The sequence below is a fragment of the Podarcis raffonei genome, chromosome 6, assembly GCF_027172205.1.
Source record: "Podarcis raffonei isolate rPodRaf1 chromosome 6, rPodRaf1.pri, whole genome shotgun sequence".
Lineage (NCBI taxonomy): Eukaryota > Metazoa > Chordata > Lepidosauria > Squamata > Lacertidae > Podarcis > Podarcis raffonei.
Window position 1 is genome coordinate 27112353 of NC_070607.1, and position 20063 is coordinate 27132415.

A 20063-nucleotide genomic window follows, 5' to 3' on the forward strand; every position below is an offset into this window, starting at 1 on the left:
CGTCACGCGTGCCTTCCCGTTGAACCAGTGGTTCAAAAAAGAAGGTTAGGTGGCCCGAGCGCACTCGGAGCAGTCGAAAAAAGATGTGGAACGCTTTGTCAACGGATTGGATTAGCTCCCCAGCCCTGCGCTATACTGGAAATTGCTCCTCAAAGACAATGGAATCCAAGGCGCACGCGAGACCCCCTTCCGCAAAGGTGCCGGGGCCCTGGGTGCCCGAGCACCCACAAAATTCCACATGGAGGGGCCGGGCACCCACAAATTTCGGCGCCAGGGCCATGCACGCTGCATGGCACCCACGGCCCCGGGCACCCACAGTCGTGGGACCAAGCTGCCGCTCCTGCCCGCTCTATTTTCCTACCTAAAACATTGCGCTCTCTCTCACTCTCTCTTTCTCGCTGAAATATCTAATCTGGCGCTGCTCCTGCTTTTCTTCCAGCGAATCAATAGAGGGCAGGGGCGAGGGAGGAGGAGGCTGGCGCAGATAAGTCAACCAATCTATCAAGGCGCTTTGATTTTCGGTCCCCACTTTCCGCTTCTGCGTCTCCTTCTCAAGGATGAATGGAGAGGCAGGTGGAGCGACCGGGAAATTCTCCCACCAGCAGTAAAACGGCAGCAGAAACAACAACAACAAAGCCCGGCCTCCCAGCTGCCTTTGATGACTCCCTTTTGAAAGCGACAGGATGCGGCCAGCTCTTTCCAAAAGCGCGAGCTTGCAGCCACACCGCACACGCACTTATTACATATATATGCGCGTAAACGTTGGAGTTTCCATCACGACCAGCCAAGCTAAAAAACTAAAATCATGTTTAAAAGTTTGAGCAGGAACGGGAGCCGCGCAAAGCAGTTTACCTGTAATCTGGCGGTGGTTTGCAAATATTGCACTTTTTTGGGGGGGGGGGGTGCAATCTAGTATAACTGGTGTCTTCGGCAGCACCCGCGCAGTTCCCAGTTAGATCTGTGCCGGAGGCCAGACTTTCCCAAGCGGAATGGGCCGCCTGGACTTTTTAAATATAATAAAAAATAGTTCGTGTGGGTAAAAGGTTATCCTCCATTTTTTATTATTTGCAAAAGCCTGTTCAGGACTCTGCACATATATAATAGGGACCAGCGTTTGCCCTGCTTCAGGCATTCAGATCACAAGATCCAGCATCTTATAGTAGCCTAATCAGTCAGGGCTGCTTTTCATCTTATCATTATTTTTCCTGGGAAGGAGAAACCCTTTCTTAGAAACCGGCGGAAGGGCGCATCCCGCAAGCGCATCACCCAGCTCCTGCAGCGGGATCTGCGCAGAGGGGAAGTCCCGCGGTTCGTGCCCGGATGCACTCAATGCAAATGCGTAAAAATAATAATAATCGAAATGTGCAGCCATGTTTTACTTATGAGACTCGTTCTCAGGTAAACGCGCCTAAGTTTGCACTATCCTCCTGACGCTTGTAGTTTATTCAGCTTTTCTGAACCCCTGAGAGCTCGGCACTTTGAATCCAGCGACCCTGGCCAAGTCTAGTTTATGGATTTCATAGAAAAGTCCAGTTGGAAGGGATCCCCTAGTGTAGCCCCTTGCAATTTCATTCCACCTGCCACAAACCCCCTAAAGACAAAGCGGTTGCATCTGGATAGACACTGTGCGGGCTCAACACATGTTCACTTATTTGCTAAAAAGATCGAAACGAAACTAGACAGAAAAGGCTCAGGAGCAGGGCAGTGGCGAATTGCGGGGACGTGGAGGCGGAACCAGATTTTTGCCGCTGTTTTCAAACTAAACTAACTTTTCAACTCCACCAATTCCTTTTAAACTCCTATTCAACAGGACAGGACACGGAGATAATAAATACTGCGTGACGTTTCGATGAATTTGAGGCTGACTTTTGGGGGGCTCTCAATATTTGACGCTTCCTTCCCCCGCCTCTCCCCCGTCCTAGCTTCAGATTCAATCCTGATTTGGGTGCCCATGGAATGAAAACTTTGCCCGGGCATCCGGTCTACGTAACCAAAATGCTGGTTGGTTTCCATAAAGTACATGACGCGAATCTGCCAGTTCCTGCAGGATACTAAAAGCGCGACTGTTCTACAATTCCCGCGACCTCCCAAAAATGATAAGAAGTTTGATCGTTTCTCGAGGTTCCTCTAACGGTTCATGTTCCCCCAAGGTCCCTAAATCCTAATTTAAGTCACTCCTCCGCAGCCTTCAGCCAACCTATTTTGCCTTTCACCCGCAGGCAAACTGGGTGAAGCAATGAGTTATTACCCTTTCAATCACTGTTGCTTATCTGAGGAACATAAATAAATAAATCATGCTGCCCACGTTTATTTTTGGTTGAGGGAGCGGTGGTGGTTGCGCATTCATTTTCAGCCAAAAGGGAAGGATATTTTTCCACCAGTAGAAGTTGGCAAGGGGAGAAAAAGCCCACCCCCGTGAACGATTGACCCTGCATTCTCAAATGCAAACTCGGGAGCAAAAAACTCCACGGAACAGTGAGTCTTACTTCCGAGTTAACGCGCGTTAGGATCGAACTGCGTGGCTTACTTGGGGGCTCCCGCAGGGACACGAAATCCCAATTCAAAAATAATCTGCAGAATCAGCTAAAGAAAGGACACCTCACCATTGGAAACACAGCTTTAACGATGGGAATCAACTGGCTCGCATAACTTTGCCTCCAGAGAGGAACAAGGCGGTCAGACGATGTAGCCAAAGTTTACAGTGATTTTAAAAAGAGAATTCAAGGTGTCCTTCATTAGACTAAATGGCATGTTAAAAATGTTTACTTGCTTGTGCCTGGATCTTGCCCATGAAGTCTGCATATTTGCTATTAGGATTCATACGCCACTTTTCAATACAGTTATCAGGGCGGTTTACAATAAAATAGTTGAAGCACAATAATTATTGGGTGAAATCTGAACAGCCGCAAGTGTGGGAGGAGACAGATTTATGGCACAATAAAATGTTGCTTGTAGACATTGCCTTTGTAAAATAAAAAATCAAAATCCATTTTAAACGTCAGATTCCCTCCGCCCCTTCACTCTGCTCTGAATTAGAACTAAGGTGTTACGATACAGCAGCTGTTCAACGCTACGTTGAATTTCACTTTTTGAAAGCAAATCCCAGGGGGAGGTTAACTGTACCCGCTTTAGGATCGGAGTGCAATAAATAAAATTATTCTAGTACATTTAGCAATATAATCCAACTGCAGTTTATAATATGCAATTTGTAGCAGATCCGGTTGGCAGGGGAATATTCGCGACTGTGTTCCGGGTGTTGTTGTTTTTCAACAGATCAATCACAATACTCATTGACAGGCGATCAATCCCTTTTCTACTGTTCCTAATATATAATATTCGTCCTCGTCCCCTCTGTCTAGTTTGTTAGGGTTGTCACCCCTCCTGCGTGGGCTGCATTCCAGGAAAGTTCACGACACGCAATAAATGCGATGTCTTTAAGGTATCATGGGGTGGATTTTGACTCTTCGGTTGCTTTTCTGAGCTCACCTCTCTGAGGATCAAGGCCACGAGACCATTGCTTCGGATCCAGACCAGCTTGGTCAGCGTTTAAAAGCCAGGGCGCAAACTTTGGAGCTCGACACTCCTCAACAACTTAAAAGATGCGGAGGAGATATTCCCCATTTTGTCCCGCATGGTGCTTGCCCGACTTTTACTCCCCTCATAGGAAGGATTGAGCCCCGCCCCCCGCCAACACCCCCCCCCCCAATTCTGGATCTCCCCAGAAATATCGATCAGCTCTTTGGACGCTCTTGCGCAGAGATGTTCACTGCCTCTTTGGCCAGCTGATTGTCTCACCAGAGACCTCTTGGGGGAATTCAGTGTCAGCCCGCTGGTTTTAGGAGAGAGAGGCTAAACTAGACGCGTAGAGCACGTGGGTCGTGGGTTCGAGTTCCACGTCGGGAGGGAAATCCTGCATTGTAGAGGGTTGGACTAGACGACCCTCAGGGTGCCTTCCAGCTCTACAATTTTGTGATTCTATGCGGCTCACGGGGAGCAAATTGCATTACGAACAACGAGGCTTGCTTCCGAGCGGGCTTGACTAATAGGATCGCGGGCAGGTACTGGCGCGCGCGATTCCCCCTGCCTGTTTTCTCGGCCAAAATCGGGGGGGGCGGGGCTCGCCCACGAAGATCTACCTCTTGAAATGAGCGGAACAAAGTTAGCCCATTAATGTCAGGGCTCTGAGGATGACTGAGCCTTGGTTGCAGGAGAGAGAGAGAGAGAGAAAGAAAAAGGAAAGGAGGAGAGGGAAATCTGTTTGATTAATCATAAGAGAGGGAAAGCGATGTTTAAGCCCTTTTTCTCGGCCACGTTGCTAGAGAGTTTGCTTTTGCCGCGCGCGAACCACAACCAATGCTGGAGCGCTGACTGAATTTGAAACACGGGAGAATTCGAGCACGGGATTGCTCGCACCGACGTGACAGGCACCCCTTGATTCTGTACGGCAGCGCTCCCGAGCTATTTGCGCCACCAAAGAGACAGAGACAGAGAATCGGGTACTGCAGAGTTTAGATTAGTGGTGGGGATCCAAACCTTGCGGTTGTTTCTTTGAAGATCTGCGTCAGCCACCGCTTCTTGGGCTTTTTGCGCGCTTGAACCTTGAGAGGAGAATTTGGCCCTCTCCCACAATAACGCCCCACTCCTCCCCACATTAACACGTGAAGTAACCTTCGGGGGCCAGGCCAGAGAATAAATGAATGAATGAATGAATGAATGAATGAATGAATGAATATTGAGGGAGAGGAGAACAGAAGGGAGAAAGCATACTTCCTTTGTCTCGCGCGGTCGATTTCTGGAACAAGTCGCAACCTGTAGGAGAGAACGCTTAGTGGTTGGAGTGCCGTATCTTGAACCGGGGAGCGGGGTTCGAATTCGGCCAGGAAGCCCACGGGGTGCCCCCCCCGCTTTTCTCTCAGCCTCACCTCTCCCGAAGGGTTTGTTTGTGTGAGGATGAAATGGGAGCGGGGAGAAGCCCGTGCGTCACCTCGAAAAAAGCAGAGCTACTGCGGCTGACAGGTGAGCCGGCTGCCTGACCACCTGCGCGAATGCCACCTGGCGGAGGGTAGTGGCGTCCTCTTTCCGTCCTAGGCATCCAGCCCGTCAGCCACGCTCCTCCCTCCCCCCTCCCTCCCTCTCCCGCCCCCTCCAGCATATTCCCTGGTAACCAATGGCTCGCCCGACCTCTTCGCAGAGCACTTCCCGCAGGACTGGGGACGACTTGGAGAGAGCCGCCGCTCGACGGGACGCGCCGAGGCAGCCCGCGCCGCGGGGACTGGTGGCCCGAGAGGCGTGAGGAGGAGGAGGAGACGGAGGGCTGAGCACCGTCCACCCCGCGAGGCACCATGCCCAGGTCCTTTCTGGTGAAGAGCAAGAAGGCGCACAGCTACCACCAGCCCCGAGCCCCCGACGGGGAGTACAGCCTCAGCCTGGAGAGCGTCCTGGCACAGATCTGCGCAGGTGAGAGCCAAAGCGGTTTCTTTGGCCCGGATTCCTCGGGTGCCTCCGAACCGGACCCGAGGCGCCTAGAGCGCAGGGGCGGGTCAGGGTTTACTTTCGACGGAACACCCAAGTCGCCGGAGGTGGTGGTTATAGGCAAATGGAGATGATTTTCCATTTGACGCCTGATACGCAGGCATGTATCTGTAGTTACCACGTGCTTTTATTTAGTTTGTTTTATCTTACTGCATTATGAAAACAGTCTTAATCTTATTTTAAAGTGTTTTTTTGTTTAGATTAGTATCCTTTTATCTTATTGCCTTCAGGAAGAGTTTTAATAATATCCGCTTTTTCACTACCCCGTCTCCCAAATCCACTTATTCACAGGTAGAACAAGCGGATAAAAGGGCAGCTACTGCCTGATAAATATATCTATCTGTAGTTATCACGGAGTAGCTGCGCTTTTGATCCAACAGGGGGAAAGTGGATTTGAAGGTAGCGCGTTTGTTGGCTGGCTTTCTCCTCGGGCACCTGTAAATGGGGATTGTGCGACGGGGCCTACACGGGAAAGCAGGCTTCTCACGAGATCTTTCTCCTTCCTCCCCCTTTCTTCCTTGGCAGACACTAAAGTTCCGGGGCAGATGCCTCTGGGCCTCCCGGAGCCTGAGCCCTCGCAGGGCCGCTTCTCCCCGGAATCTCAGCTGCCCGACGGGGCGGACGGCACCTCGGAGTCGGCTCCCAGCTGCGAGGGCAGCCTCTGCGACCGAGCCGCGGAGCTGGAGGATTTGTGGAGACCGCCTTCTCCCTCGGCTTCCCCAGGTAGGAGCTGTCGTCGAAAGGGCTGGGTGGTGGACGCGTTTCTAGGCTGCTTTGGGACAGGATCCGAGCGTTTTATGGCCCTCGCTTTACAGCCCAGTCCTGGCCGTCTCGTTGCGTTCAGCAGGGTTTACTTCCAAGGATGTGTATAAAAGATCTCAGTGTGTGTGTCCCCATCTTCCCGCCTTAAATTTCTTCCCAGGGTCTCAAATTTTAATCCCCACCCACACCCTATACCGCATCTCCGACCATTGCCTGAGGATGGGGGAAAGAGAAACCCTCTTTTGCTTGCAGACGTTCGATGATTTGCGCGCACGGTTCAGAATGAAACGCGATTTCAGACGCGCGTGTTTCCCTCTTAATAATAAGGCAGGAGGAATCGCAGAACAAGTCCGCTTCTTGCTGACCCAAATTGTCCCCTTAAAAATGAAGAAGAAAAGAAATAAAACGCTTCCTTTCTTAAATTCAGCAATTCAGGCTTAAAAGGTGTGAGAATCTCTGGATTTCCCCATCGGATTTTTGAAAGAGCCAAACTATACCTGAGTAATTTCTCTTTTGATATATTTGAAAAGGGCAAGGTGAGGGTGGGAGCCGCAGGACGAGCGCGAAGTCGATCTGGATTAGTCGAGGGGGTGGGGGAGAACACGCCCCACCCGCCCCGGTCTGGGTAGGGAGCTCATTTTGCCCGAGGGAAGCGGAGCTGACCAGTAAGGGATCCCTAGGAACGAATTCTGCGCTCCAGTTCGAGGGCGGAGAGGTTAAGCGCAGTTGTGTCCGAGCGGCTGCATGAAGGATCGGGACACAGCTCAGGATCGGGCCCCTGGGGCAAAAGGGCAGAGCCACACTCAGGGAAATGAGCCCCCAAACGCAGCCTTACATCACCATCATCAAAAGCTTGGTATTTTTTCAAAAAATCATCTCTGAGCGGCAAGAAAACGAAGTTATACCATCCCTGCTAGTGGATCCCCGTTAAGACCAGATGAAGTCCATAGTGAAAAATTCCCCAACTGCATTACTCTGTACAGAGGACGATGTACATTGGGGGGGGGGTCTTCATCTAATTAGTAGAATCTTCCTTCCTTTTTCTTTCTTCTCTCTCTCTCTCTCTCTCTCTCTCTCTCTCTCTCTCTCTCTCGCCCCTTCCTTTCTTTCCCTGCCCTGGACTCGATCCGGGCGCACGGCGTCTCCTCGAGAGCAGCGCAGCCTCTGGCTGGCTTCTCCTTTCCCTTTGATGTGGTCGGCCCTGAGAGGAAGCTGAACTCTTCACTTGGCGTCAGTCGCCCTGATCGCGTTGAGAAACACAGCCTGAGCAATTTAGAACAATTTGCTGGCGTTTTTTTCCTTTTCCTTTTAGGAACGAAGGAGTCATAGAAAAGCGGATTTTTTAAAAAACAAAAAAATTAAACATAACCATAGTTTTAAAGGCGTTGGCTTTAAAGCTAGAGAAAGATACTCCTAGGTCTATACTAGCAGCAGAAAAGTGGAGAATGAGAGCAGCGAGAACTGTCTGGCTAAAAAGAAAGCAGAAAAATTGTGCTGCTGCTGTTGTTTTTAATATCTCTCAGAAGGCTTCCTCCAAAATCCTTACTAAACAATTCTCCCTAAAATGACTGTAGTTGTGCAGTAAGAAAGACGAGGACGCTTGACATGTATTGATAAAATAGGCTATGTCTTATGCTGTATATCTGGAGAAATGATTATTTAAAAGGCATGAATGAAAGACAGGGAAATATATATATATATAAATAACATACACACACAACCTCGCGCCCCTTCTCGACCCTCTTGTTTGCAAAGTAGTTGTTTGCAATTTGATCAGGTTGTGAGTTCAAGGAAACGCAAAGAAAGCGATTCGTTCCTCCAAGGAGACGGTTGCCCTATAAAATAGCAAGGGAAATGGGGATAAGTTTTCTGAATCTTGCCTGCCTGCCTGCTTAGGCATCTCCTCCCCGCCCCCCCAAAAATCACCACCTGTTTCATAGGCTACAAAAGGGGACTCCGGTTTGCAACATTTCTGCGGCACTTCAAGCAATCACAACCCAAAGGAACCTGTCTAAGCTTTTGACATAAATGAACAACAGCATGATTTCAGACTAGACTCCTCTGCACACTTTGCCATTTTAATGTTTGATGTTTTACTGTGCTTGATGTTTTAAGTTGTTGGAAGCAGTCCAGAGTGGCTGGACAGCACATTAATAATAATAATAATAATAATAATAATAATAATAATAATAATAATTCAGCCCCATTGAACACAGTGGAGTTTATTTCTCAGTAATCTTGCCTGGGATTGTTATGGGTAATATACAGATGTAGTTATACATTCTTGTGTATGCTTTATCTATCTATATGTACATTCCTATTGACAACAAAGATTGTATTAATCTGATGGTAGGAACAGCTGAATAGTGTAGCGATAATGATGGAGTTATAGTCGCCTCACTTTATCCTTCCAGACCTTTAAATATTACTTGCTAGGCTATGAAAATCTTTTATGGCTGTTCAGAAGGAAGGATGAGTAACCCACCGTGATACTGTTTCCTGTTTGCTTTCATGGCGCGAAGGAATAGATCCTTCCAGGGATCCACAAGAGGAAAATGAATGAAGACTCAGCTCTTTCTTCTGGTCTCCCACTAAAATACAATTTAGAAATCTATACTTACATTTTTTAGCCTGCCTACCCTTCCAGGACCTCCAGGTGCCATACATGCTTGCACCCACAACCCCAATTTTATCCTCACAATAACCCCAAGAGTTTGGTGGCATTGCATGTCTTTATTTAACAAAACACTGCTTGATTGTGGATCATACCTCCAAGCAGTGCAAAACACTAACATTGTCAATAAAGGGCAAAGTTAAAATCGTGTATTAAAAAAACAGCAACCCCCAAAATAAAATAAATAGTTCAGCAAAGAACTTACTAAAACACATGTCAACTTCTACATGTCTAGCTTGCCCAAAACGTTTTTAGCAAGTGCCGAAAAAAGAACAGTGAAGATGCCAAAGTTTAGGAGCTGCCACACTAAAAGATCACTTTCTTACGAGTGAATTAAGAAATATTATGTGTTACCTGTAACAGTGCCAGTTCCGTAGATCAAAGCAGTTAAGTGGGCGTATATGGGATGAGGTAATCCTGGAAGTAAAGATAAATGAACTGAAGGCATACAACTGAGAGAAAATGGGTGTGCTAACAGTAGTAGTAGTAGCAGCAGCAGCAGCAGCAGCAGCAACAACAACAACAACAACAACAACAACAACAACAACAACAACAGTACTCCACCCATCTGATTGGGTTGCACACAATGCATTGATTCTCCACATATAGTTTCTCTGTAAATCTAGTTCTGTGGCTTTTTGTTTAGTCATGTGCCTGGATGTCATTGATGTCTGCGTACAACTTCAAAAAAAAAAAAAAAAATAGCATCCTTGCTTGTCCAAAATAATATCCATCAAGAGAATAGCTGTCAACTTACAGATTTGAAAATAAGGGATCAGCAGCCTTGAAAATAAGGGATCAGCAGCCAAAATAAGGGATCAACAATTACTTTGATAAAATACATATTTGGTTGCGTGCAAATGGCTTTAGATACCTATTAGGTCCATAAATTACCATATAGCATATATTCAACACAAAAAACAGCAACAATTTGTTGTTGACAAAGCACAAAGGACATAGAAAGGGCCCCATTACCTTCAGTAGCTTATTTAAGGGACATCATCAATAAGGGACAGCAGAGGGACATGGCGCTGGGATAAGGGACTGTCCCGCCAAATAAGGGACGCTTGACAGCTATGATCAAGAGCATTCAAGAGCCCTTTGGAAGCAAGAAGGCCAGCCTCGAAAATATCAAAAGTAGTTGCAAGGGGCCAAAGTCGTGTTTACAGTGACAGGACTGAATTAGGAGATTACAAAGCTTATGATTGATTAAGGTAGTTTCTCTTAGAGACTGACTGCTTGCCAGATCAGACTGACAGCAGCTAGCCTTGCTGCGTTGCTCGCTCATGATCAGAGATAGAATATATCTCTGGTGTACTCCTGGTGATGAGATTCCCAGTGTTTGAGCTGCATCCTAAATTGGTCTGCTTCCAACATCTCTAGTCAGCTTGCTGGGGGTCCATATGGCGCTGGCAAAGCAAGCTGAACTTTTGGCCCATTTGACAGAAAGCACAACAGAGAACAGTTCATTTGGACTTTTTGTGTAGTGTTTGTTTTCAGTTTTGCTCAGAAACGGAAATTGCTGACAGCATTTCCACTGATGAAGTGACACTGTGGTGAACGCTGAGAATAGTAAAGTTGCCACCTTCTGGTTTTTTCCCAACAAAATAGATCTTGGGGGAATGGGTGTGTGTGTGTGTGACATCTCACCAAGGTGGGTGTTAGACTTTTGCTTGACCTGTTTTTTAATTCTGAATTTCAAATCCTTGTAACCCACCCTGGGACCTGCTGGAGAAGACTGGGCAATACATGTAATAATAATAATAATAATAATAATAATAATAATAATACAACCAAAAAGGAAGATACATATGATAACCTTCTTAAAATTGGAGGTAATGTAAGACACTGTTGTTTCTTCAGGCAAAATACTCAAACAGTACCTACTGTAGAGGTAGAAATGTAATGCAATTTATATTATTAGATGTCAATTTAATAATTAACTCCTTTAACCATACCCCCAAATCTGACACTGAGGGCTGGCTTTCTCCTTCTGCCTAGTGATTGGCTTTTATTGTACTGATTTATTTGAAGAAGAGCATCTCAGTGCCCCAAACATTCTCTTAATGGCACTAACGGCTTAGCCCCCATCTCTCTCTCTCTCTCTCTCTCTCTCTCTCTCTCTCTCTCTCTCTCCTACCCACCCACACCATGCTCAAATGATCAAAATGGGACCCAGTGGGTGATGTGGCTGAGTGTGAGAAAAATATCACTACTGCAAAATTGTTTTTGTCAAAGCAGAGCACAAACCTGAGGCTGTAATAATCATGTAAAAAAAAACCAAAAAAAACCCTGCTGGCTCAATCAATTCATACCCCTTTCCCTTTTGATTCTATTTTGCTCTATTCACTTGTAAAATTGTTTAAAGTTTTAATTTCTCCTCCTCCTCCTTTAAAAAAGCCTCTATAATTGTTTTATTACCTTTTCCTGTACTTGCAGAAAGTGCTTTTTTAACCCGTCTTTTTCTTGCTGGGGTGTGTGTGTGTACAGATAGAATATTACTAAGCTACGGCCATTTTTATTTTTACAATTATTTTTATTCTCAGTGGACTTAATCGCATCTCTTCATTCCCCTCTCTATTAAACCGTTGGTTGATGTTGTTATTGGATTATCAGTCTGATAAGCAAGAATTCAGGAGTTAATTGATGGTTTCTTGTAAACTGATTATTCTACTGCAACATTTTATCTTGTATTTTTCCTATGATTATTACGTGTGTGCATGTGCTTTAAATATGCTCCTTGATAAAATTAGCTAATAATGTGAACTACAAGGTGTTGGGGGATTTAAAAACGCAATTAGATGTATCTCTTAAATGTAGCATTTTTATTTTTATTTTTTACATGAAATGGAGTCAGATAACATATGATGTTTGATTTGACTGCATTTCATGTAAAACTTATGAAACTGGACTACTGTTAATAATATAGGAGTAGTGTGTGAAATCTGTAATAACCATAGCTGTCAACTTTTCCCTTTTCTTGCGAGGAATCCTATTCGGAATAAGGGAATTCCCCTTTTAAAAAGGGAAAAGTTGACAGCTATGGTAATAACCCCCAATGCATATTTTCCCTTTAACTCAAAACATATTGCAGGCATGAACAGAAACAAAAACCTTAATGCGTTCGCACCTTAGAGGCCATAACAGCACAAATATATATTTTCGGCTGTAGTTCGCCTTTTCCTATGCAAAGTAAACCCACTAAAATTACTGAACTTAAGCTGGTCACATTTATTAATATCAACCTAACTACTCAAAGTAAGGCTAGCATGAAATATTTATTATTTATTTATTATTTATTAAATTTATACGCCGCCCTTCATCCGAAAATCTCAGGACAGTTGACAAGATAAAAAATACGGATAAAAGCACAAATAAATGAAACAGAAAACAAAACAAAAAACAACAACAATGCCCCCTCCCACAAACACTATTTTTATTTATTAATAATGAATACCTTTTGATATTCAAATTCAGAGTTTGGGTCATGGTTAGGCACCAAATATTTCGACGTGTAGCATTATATTCTCAGCCTGCTTTACATTTTAATTGGGAAGGTCTAACCAACAAAAATGGCATTTCAGTAAAACTCCTCTGTTAACAATAAAATAAAGTTGCAACGTGACAGGGCTTGAAACATTACAGAACAGCTGACCCTCTGATTTATTGATGTTAAAAACATCTCTTACTGTGTGTGGCTTCTTTCCATGTAAAAATATGTCTGACTGCTAGGGAATACACAGGGCACGAAGTGGCGCAAGTTAGGTTAAAAAATCACCTCAGGCAGTGCTCCCCCCTAGGGGTACTCAAGGGTACAGAGTACCGCCCCAAATGTTAAAAGTGTGGGGCATTTACTGTAACAACTTCATAGTGAGCACCAGCACCTTCCCTCCACTTTTTATTTATTTATTTTTAAAAAGCACTGATCACCTGTATTGGAGTGTGGGTGTGTGGGTGTGTATAGGGCAGGAGTCAAGTATAACCCCAATGTACACTTTGCCCAAACCAGTCAATACTTGCATATTCAAGTTATGGAACCGAGGTACTGCTGTTATGCTATGGGGTGTGTGTATGTGTGTGTACATAATTCTTGCTGCGGGAGAAGCTTTTTTGTAGATAAGGACAGGACAGGCATTCACTAGCGACACCGCATAAGCCAACAGGCGCTGGTAATAGCCTGCAATTCCACATGGCTTTCAGAGCAGCAATCGGTGTACTACCTAGAGCAGAGGTTTTCAACCTTTCTGAGTCCACGGCTGCCTTGACCAACTCCATTCTTTCTGCAGCAGCCCTGTGGGGCTCGGGAGCCCAGATGTGTCACCCTTTGCCTGCAGAGCCGGCAGCCTCTCAGTCTTTTTCAAACACCCTCCCTTGTGGAGTGTTCCCCCAGCCTCCTCTCCCCTCTCCTTGGGAGTCCTCTGGGCAGCTGCTGCTGCTGCTGCCCCTGGTCTCTGAGCTGCGCCCCCTGCCCCAAAGAGAGGTGTCTCCTCCCATTGCCCCACAAGGGCCTAGGAATCAGCCCTTGGCCAGCCCTAGAGGCACTATTTGTCTGGGGAGCTTGCAGCCAGGGCTGCTGCCACAAACTGCTGTGCAAGCCTTTGGGAGGCAGAGACGTGAGAGGGCATCAGAGGAGGGAGGGAAGGTAAGAGGGACAGAGGCCAGTGTTGCCCACGGCACCCCTGACCGTCATTCAACGTACCCATGGGTGCCACACACTGGTGGAAAACCATGGAGCTAGGGAAAGAAGTATTCAAGGCTTAGAAAGAATATCTGTCTATGACAGAAGCACAATAAGAGAGCTGCATCTGGTGCCACAATTGCTATGCATTTTTTTCACTAAGACTGATCATGCAGCAGACACGATCTTGTGGAGACATAGGGCAAGAACCTCTGGATAAGTCAGGCAATGCCATTACTGGGCTGGTTACGATTTAAAATGATGCAAGTGAACTTTTGCGAGACTTCGATGTCACGCTAGAAGCAAAATTGTTGTTGTTTAGTCGTTTAGTCATGTCCGACTCTTCGTGACCCCATGGACCAGAGCACGCCAGGCACTTCTGTCTTCCACTGCCTCCCGCAGTTTGGTCAGACTCATGTTTGTAGCTTTGAGAACACTCTCCAACCATCTCGTCCTCTGTCGTCCCCTTCTCCTTGTGCCCTCCATCTTTCCCAACATCAGGGTCTTTTCCAGGGAGTCTTCTCTTCTCCTGAGGTGGCCAAAGTATTGGAGCCTCAGCTTCATGATCTGTCCTTCCAGTGAGCTCTCAGGGCTGATTTCCTTAAGAATGGAGAGGTTTGATCTTCTTGCAGTCCATGCGACTCTCAAGTGTCTCCTCCAGCACCAAAATAGAGGCATCCAAATATGCCCCCCCCCAAAATCAGCACCAAGTGGTCAAAGCTTCCTTGGCTGATGCTGCAGGTGGGAGGCTGTCAGTGCAACACTAGGCTCATCTACTCAGAAGTAAGGCCACCTGAGATCAGAGGGTCTCCCTGCCAGGTAATTTGTTAGCTGCCCAGAGACCATTTGGTAAAGGTTATAAACACAAGTGATAAATGCATAAGGGATGGGAGCCTGAATGTTTGAACCCTTCTCCTACAAATAAGCTTCCCGTAGGTAGAACACTAGCATGCCAAGGAGAAGACGCACCTTGCCTTCCTCAGTGACATTCTAGTTTTCAACCTGCTGATTTCAACCTCACGGCAAACCAAGGGAAAAAACATGCAACCCCCTTGCCACGCCTACAGCTTAAAATGTTGTGGTCTAGGAAAAGTTTGACCCCTTGAGTCACCTGGTCATAAATAAGGGAGATCTTTAAAAAGCAAACCATGCTTTACTATAGCTATAACTACTGGTATTTTTGTAAGAGCAAGTATTCTCTCCCTTACTGTCTGAGACCTTATAATCTAGCTTGGCGTTTTCAAATGTTGCCATTGATTTGGGAAGTTGCATCCCCTTTTCTCCCAGAGGCTTTCAGTACAGTGGTACCTTGGGTTAAGTACTTAATTCATTCCGGAGGTCCGTTCTTAACCTGAAACTGTTCTTAACCTGAAGCACCACTTTAGCTAATGAGGCTTCCAGCTGCTGCTGTGCCGCCGGAGCCCGATTTCTGTTCTCATCCTGAAGCAAAGTTCTTAACCTGAAGCACTATTTCTGGGTTAGCGGAGTCTGTAACCTGAAGCGTATGTAACCTGAGGTACCACTGTATCTAAAACATCTCCCTTCATCTGCCAACCCTGAACCTTGGGATCTGTATGGGGAGGCTGTTCTCATGGTCCCGCTGATGGGACAAGGCCTTTTAGCTGAGATTCCTGCATTGCAGGGGGTTGGACTAGATGACCATTGGGTCCCTTCCAACTCTAAGATTCTATGACTCTCTGTGGCAGCACCCTATTTGTGGAACTTCCCTTTACTGGAAGTGCATCAGTCATCTTCAACATGGAGTTTTCATTGCCAGCCAAAGATGTACTTGTCTACCAAGGCGTTTTGCGTGGTGTCGTAGTAGTTGTTTGACTTGCTTGCCATCACCCTCTTCCTAGGAGCTTACATTCTTGGGCTTTTACTTCATTTTTCTGGGTTAGCGAACTACATACATTTATTGCATTTGTTTTTATGATGAATTGTGAATCACCCCGTGATCTTTATCAGCGCAGGGTGGTTTATAAAGGTGGGCGGAATTACCAAAATAAATCTGACGTGGTTGAAAGCATCTGCAACTGTGCAAATTCTTAGATTGTCTCCAAAATGAGATCAGCGCCTTGTGTTATGTGTTTTTTTTTCCTTTCCAAAATGGTGGTGCTGTGCTCCTAATCACTCATATAACTGAAAAACGGGGGAAATGATTCACTCCTGAATGATTTTGCAAGGAAACAGGTTTGAGATGAGACTCGTGAATGACAGAATTAGCCTCACTGTTCCCTAGTTTTGTCTCAGAAATCAGGGCGAAGAAGAGAACTATCCTTTAATCCATTCTCCATCCAGCTCCACCCGGCGAGGCCGCGAGATGTTTATGAACTGGACGGCGCAGAGCATGAATTTTAAAGTAGCTTTGTGCAGAGCAAAATGAAGATGTAAAACGTTTGGCTGTTCCTTGCAACCACTGCCACTAAACTCGTGAAAATCTCTGGTGGTTTTTAAAATGAGCCAACTGTTATGAAGCTGTTGTTGAAATGCTTGACTAACAGAGCTTCTTGTTATTGCCTATTCTATTATCTCCAGGAGGGCTTGCTTCCTTACTGTTGCATTTTAATTTTGACAGAGCTTTTAGGCTAATGACAACAGAAGTGTATTATTGTTTGGTCAAATACATCTGAACTTATTTCAACCTGTGGGTGAATGGGAGGGAGGGAGTAGTTCTCTCACACATGAACTGTGGCCATTAGTGACTGCAGGTTCTTCCGGGCAGGCACTCAGTGCGAAATGTGTGCTATTCATGCACACAGGTGGTTGTTTTTTTTACACTGTTCATACAAGGATGCCACCAACAAAATCCCAACCCTGTCCTTATGTTGCTTTGTCTTATCTGGATTTTCCTCTTCCACGGCAAATATGATGAGTAAAAACAACCCATTGTGCCTCTGCAGCAACTGCTGGTATGGAAGCTTCTTAGCACTAACCACAAAATAAGTAATAAAAATAAAAACAACAACCCAGTTACACCCCTCCAAAAACCCACATTTTAAAAGGACATAGAATGTCAATCAAATCAATCAAAGGCCTGGTTAAAAAGGAACGTTTTTGCCTGGTGCCTAAAGGTGTATAATGAAGGCGCTTGGCAAACTTCCCTGGGGAGAGCATTCCACAGACAGGGAGCCACCACAGAGGAGGCCCGTTCTCGTGTTGCCAGCCTCTGGACCTCTCATGTAGGAGGCACATGAAGAAGGGCCTCAGAAGATGATTGCAGGGTCCGGGTAGTTTCATGTGGAAAGAGGCGGTGCCTGAGGAAATGTGTGATATATATGGAGGATATATGGAAGAGAAGTGATTGAACCAGACAAGAGGGCCTTCTTGGTAGTTGCACCTGCCCTGTAGAACACCCTCCCATTAGACATCAAGGAAATAAATAATTACCTGACTTTTAGAAGACATCTGAAGGCAGCCCTGTATAGGGAAGGTTTTAATTTTTGGTGTCTTACTGCATATTAATTTGTTAGAAGCTTCCCAGAGTAGCTGGGGTAACCCAGTCAGATGGGCAGCATATATTATTATTATTATTATTATTATTATTATTATTATTATTATTGACAAAGAAACTAAGCCCAGACACATTCCATCAAGCTCCACCCCGTGGTGCAGATGTCAAGTGGTGGTATAGCAATCAATAGCATGACTGGAGAAAATGGAGTATGTAGACACTCATGCCAATCATGAACAAAGAGAAACAGGATCTGCACAACCTATTTGTAAGATAAGCCTGGAAGCACCCTATATACTAAAGAGCTAACACAACAAAGAGGTCAAGTGCGTGTTCTGTGTGAACCCCGTTTAACTGCTTCCACTCAATTTGTGTCTCGACAGCCTCTGAGCGCTCCATCTGCCCCTCCTTGGATGAAGCTCCCCCCTTCTCGGTGCCCTTGAAGCCCTATGCCTGGAGTAGCCTTGGGAATTCTGAGCTGAGACATTTGGTCCAGAGCTACAGGCCCTGCCCAGGTCTGGAACGTAGCTCATCCCTTGGTCTCTTCTGCGAGAGGGGATCTGAGCCTGCTCTCTATGGATCGGAGCGCAGCTCAGCGCTGGGACTCTATGGTGACTATGGCTCCTCTGGACTCTTTGAGCGGCCAGCAGCAGCCTCTGGGATCTACGTGGAAGGCCCACCTGGACTCCAACAGGAGAAGAGTGCAAGTAGCATCAAACTGGAATCAGAGCTCCTCTGTCGCCCCCTGTTAATCAGCACTGGTTCCTACAAGTGTGTCAAATGCAGCAAGGTATGGATCATATTCTATGATTCCCCTTTGGTGGTATTCCTCTGTTCCACCCTACTCCACTTAGCCAGCTTCGGGGTGGGGGTTATTTAGGGGTGGTGAGGTCCGAAGGCTTGGGCAAGGTTGGTCAAGGCAGAGACAGATCCCTCTTTATTGCTTAATTTAAGGATGTGTGACTAGGAAGCTTGTACGGGGAAGGTGGAGCCATGGCATATTACCGTATTTTTCGCTCTATAACACGCACCCGACCATAACACGCACGTAGTTTTTAGAGGAGGAAAATCCGTAGGCATGCCACCCGTAGGCATTCCCTCCATAACACGCACAGACATTTCCCCTTACTTTCTAGGAGGAAAAAAGTGAGTGTTATGGTGCAAAAAATACGGTAATTGTTCAGATAGCTCTTATGAACATAAGAAGATTCTTGCCCATGAGCCCAACATCCTGGTTCCTACAGTGGCCAACCCAATGCCTCTCGGAAGCCCCAAAACAGGACATGACAGCAAAAACCCTTTCACTGATATTCAGAGGCCTGCTGTCTCTTATCCTAGACATAGTATACAGCCATCACTGACCAATAGCCTTTTGCAGGACTTCACAATTGTCCTTGTTTTGTAACATTTCTAATCTTTGCTTTTGTCACAGACACGCTAAGCTGTTTGTAGCATTTCTAAATCAATCAATTTAGACAATGGAAAAACCTTGCTACATATGACACCGTATACACACACACACCCTAAAATCATAAACTGTATATGAAGCAGTATCAGATAGATATGCTGATAGACAAAACAGTATCAATTATTACAGCAGATTACGTACTTGTCAATCAGCATTTCAGTTTGCAGTAACAGTGGCACAGTTAGAAAGTGGTGTAGCATTGGGGCTGTTTCCCCGGATGCAAAATTGTTAGGAGCGTAAAATTTCAGCACCTGGTGCTGCCTCAAAACAGCTGTGCGCTTTTCTTGTTGAGCTCCATTGAAAAAGGCTTCTCCATGTGAACCAGGAAGTGACCTCTCCGGACAACGAAATGACTCTTCTTTTCTTATTTCTGTGGCTGCGATCGCCTGGGTGACGCAAGCACTATTAGGCAGTTGAATGTGCATGCGTGCCTCATCCGTTTCCCTCCACATGGCCCCGGGCACTCGCAACCCTTGCTACACCACTGCAACTAGGAAATATTAGGCTCTGGACTTAATTGTCTTATGAGGTCCCCCTCTCTTTAGATAGTAACATGCATTACCTCATTTGTTTCAAAATGTGGCCATCCAGCCGGGCTGTGGCTGCAATCCCTCTTGCTCATTCCGTGGCTTGGGCCATTGACACCTGCCCCACTCTGATGGCACCAATACTCAATAATGTTAATTGGCTGAACCTCTCCTAAACAGCTCTGATATCTCATGTTCAGGACCTGCTGTGAGCTTCAGGCCTTCCTGAACCATAATTCTCTTTGTCTTCCCTCTGCTTCTCAGGTCTTCTCCACTCCTCACGGCCTGGAGGTGCACGTTCGTCGTTCGCACAGCGGCACCAGGCCCTTCGCTTGTGAAATGTGTGGCAAGACATTTGGCCATGCAGTTAGCCTGGAGCAGCATAAAGCTGTGCACTCACAGGTGAGAACCACGGGGAAGGTGGCAAGTGGTTGGAAAGGGCTTGTCCACACGGTGGCTTAATGCGAAGAGCCAGCTTTCTGTACCTCTGTTAATTCTCTGACATTCTCCTCCAAAGCACTGCCTCCTCACACTTTCCCCTCCTTCAGTCCAGATTTACTCATACCGGGGATACTCTGAAACAGAGAGGGTGCAAGGAAATCTGGATTGAGGGAGGGGAAAGTGTGGCGAGGCAGTGATTGGAGGAGAATGTCATACAGACAATGAAGAATTAATGGATGTACAGTGGTACCTTGGTTTACGAACTTAATGCGTTCTGGAAGTCCGTTCTTAAACCAAAGCGTTCTTAAACCAAGGCATGCTTTCTCATAGCAGCAGGCAGGATTCAATTTACAAACAGAACACACTCAACAGGAAGCGAAACATGTTCTTATTCCAAGGCAAAGTTCACAAACCAAAACACCTACTTCTGGGTTTTGCAGCGTTCTTAATCCAAGTTGTTCATAAACTAAGATGTTCTGAAACCAAGGTACCACTGTACAGTAAACTCACTATCTACAGTACATCAG

At 46.1% G+C, this 20063-nt stretch overlaps 1 protein-coding gene across 1 annotated transcript in view; it reads left to right on the top strand.

Moving 5' to 3' along the window:
* GFI1 (growth factor independent 1 transcriptional repressor) overlaps window positions 1–20063 on the top strand; it is a 38121-nt gene that overhangs the window by 10110 nt on the left and 7948 nt on the right. The window contains exons 3-6 of the mRNA XM_053391758.1: window positions 5192–5457; window positions 6058–6255; window positions 17484–17890; window positions 19360–19497. Coding sequence (XP_053247733.1) covers window positions 5343–5457; window positions 6058–6255; window positions 17484–17890; window positions 19360–19497 — 858 coding nt within the window. The 5' untranslated portion in view covers window positions 5192–5342. The remainder of the gene's footprint in view (window positions 1–5191; window positions 5458–6057; window positions 6256–17483; window positions 17891–19359; window positions 19498–20063) is intronic.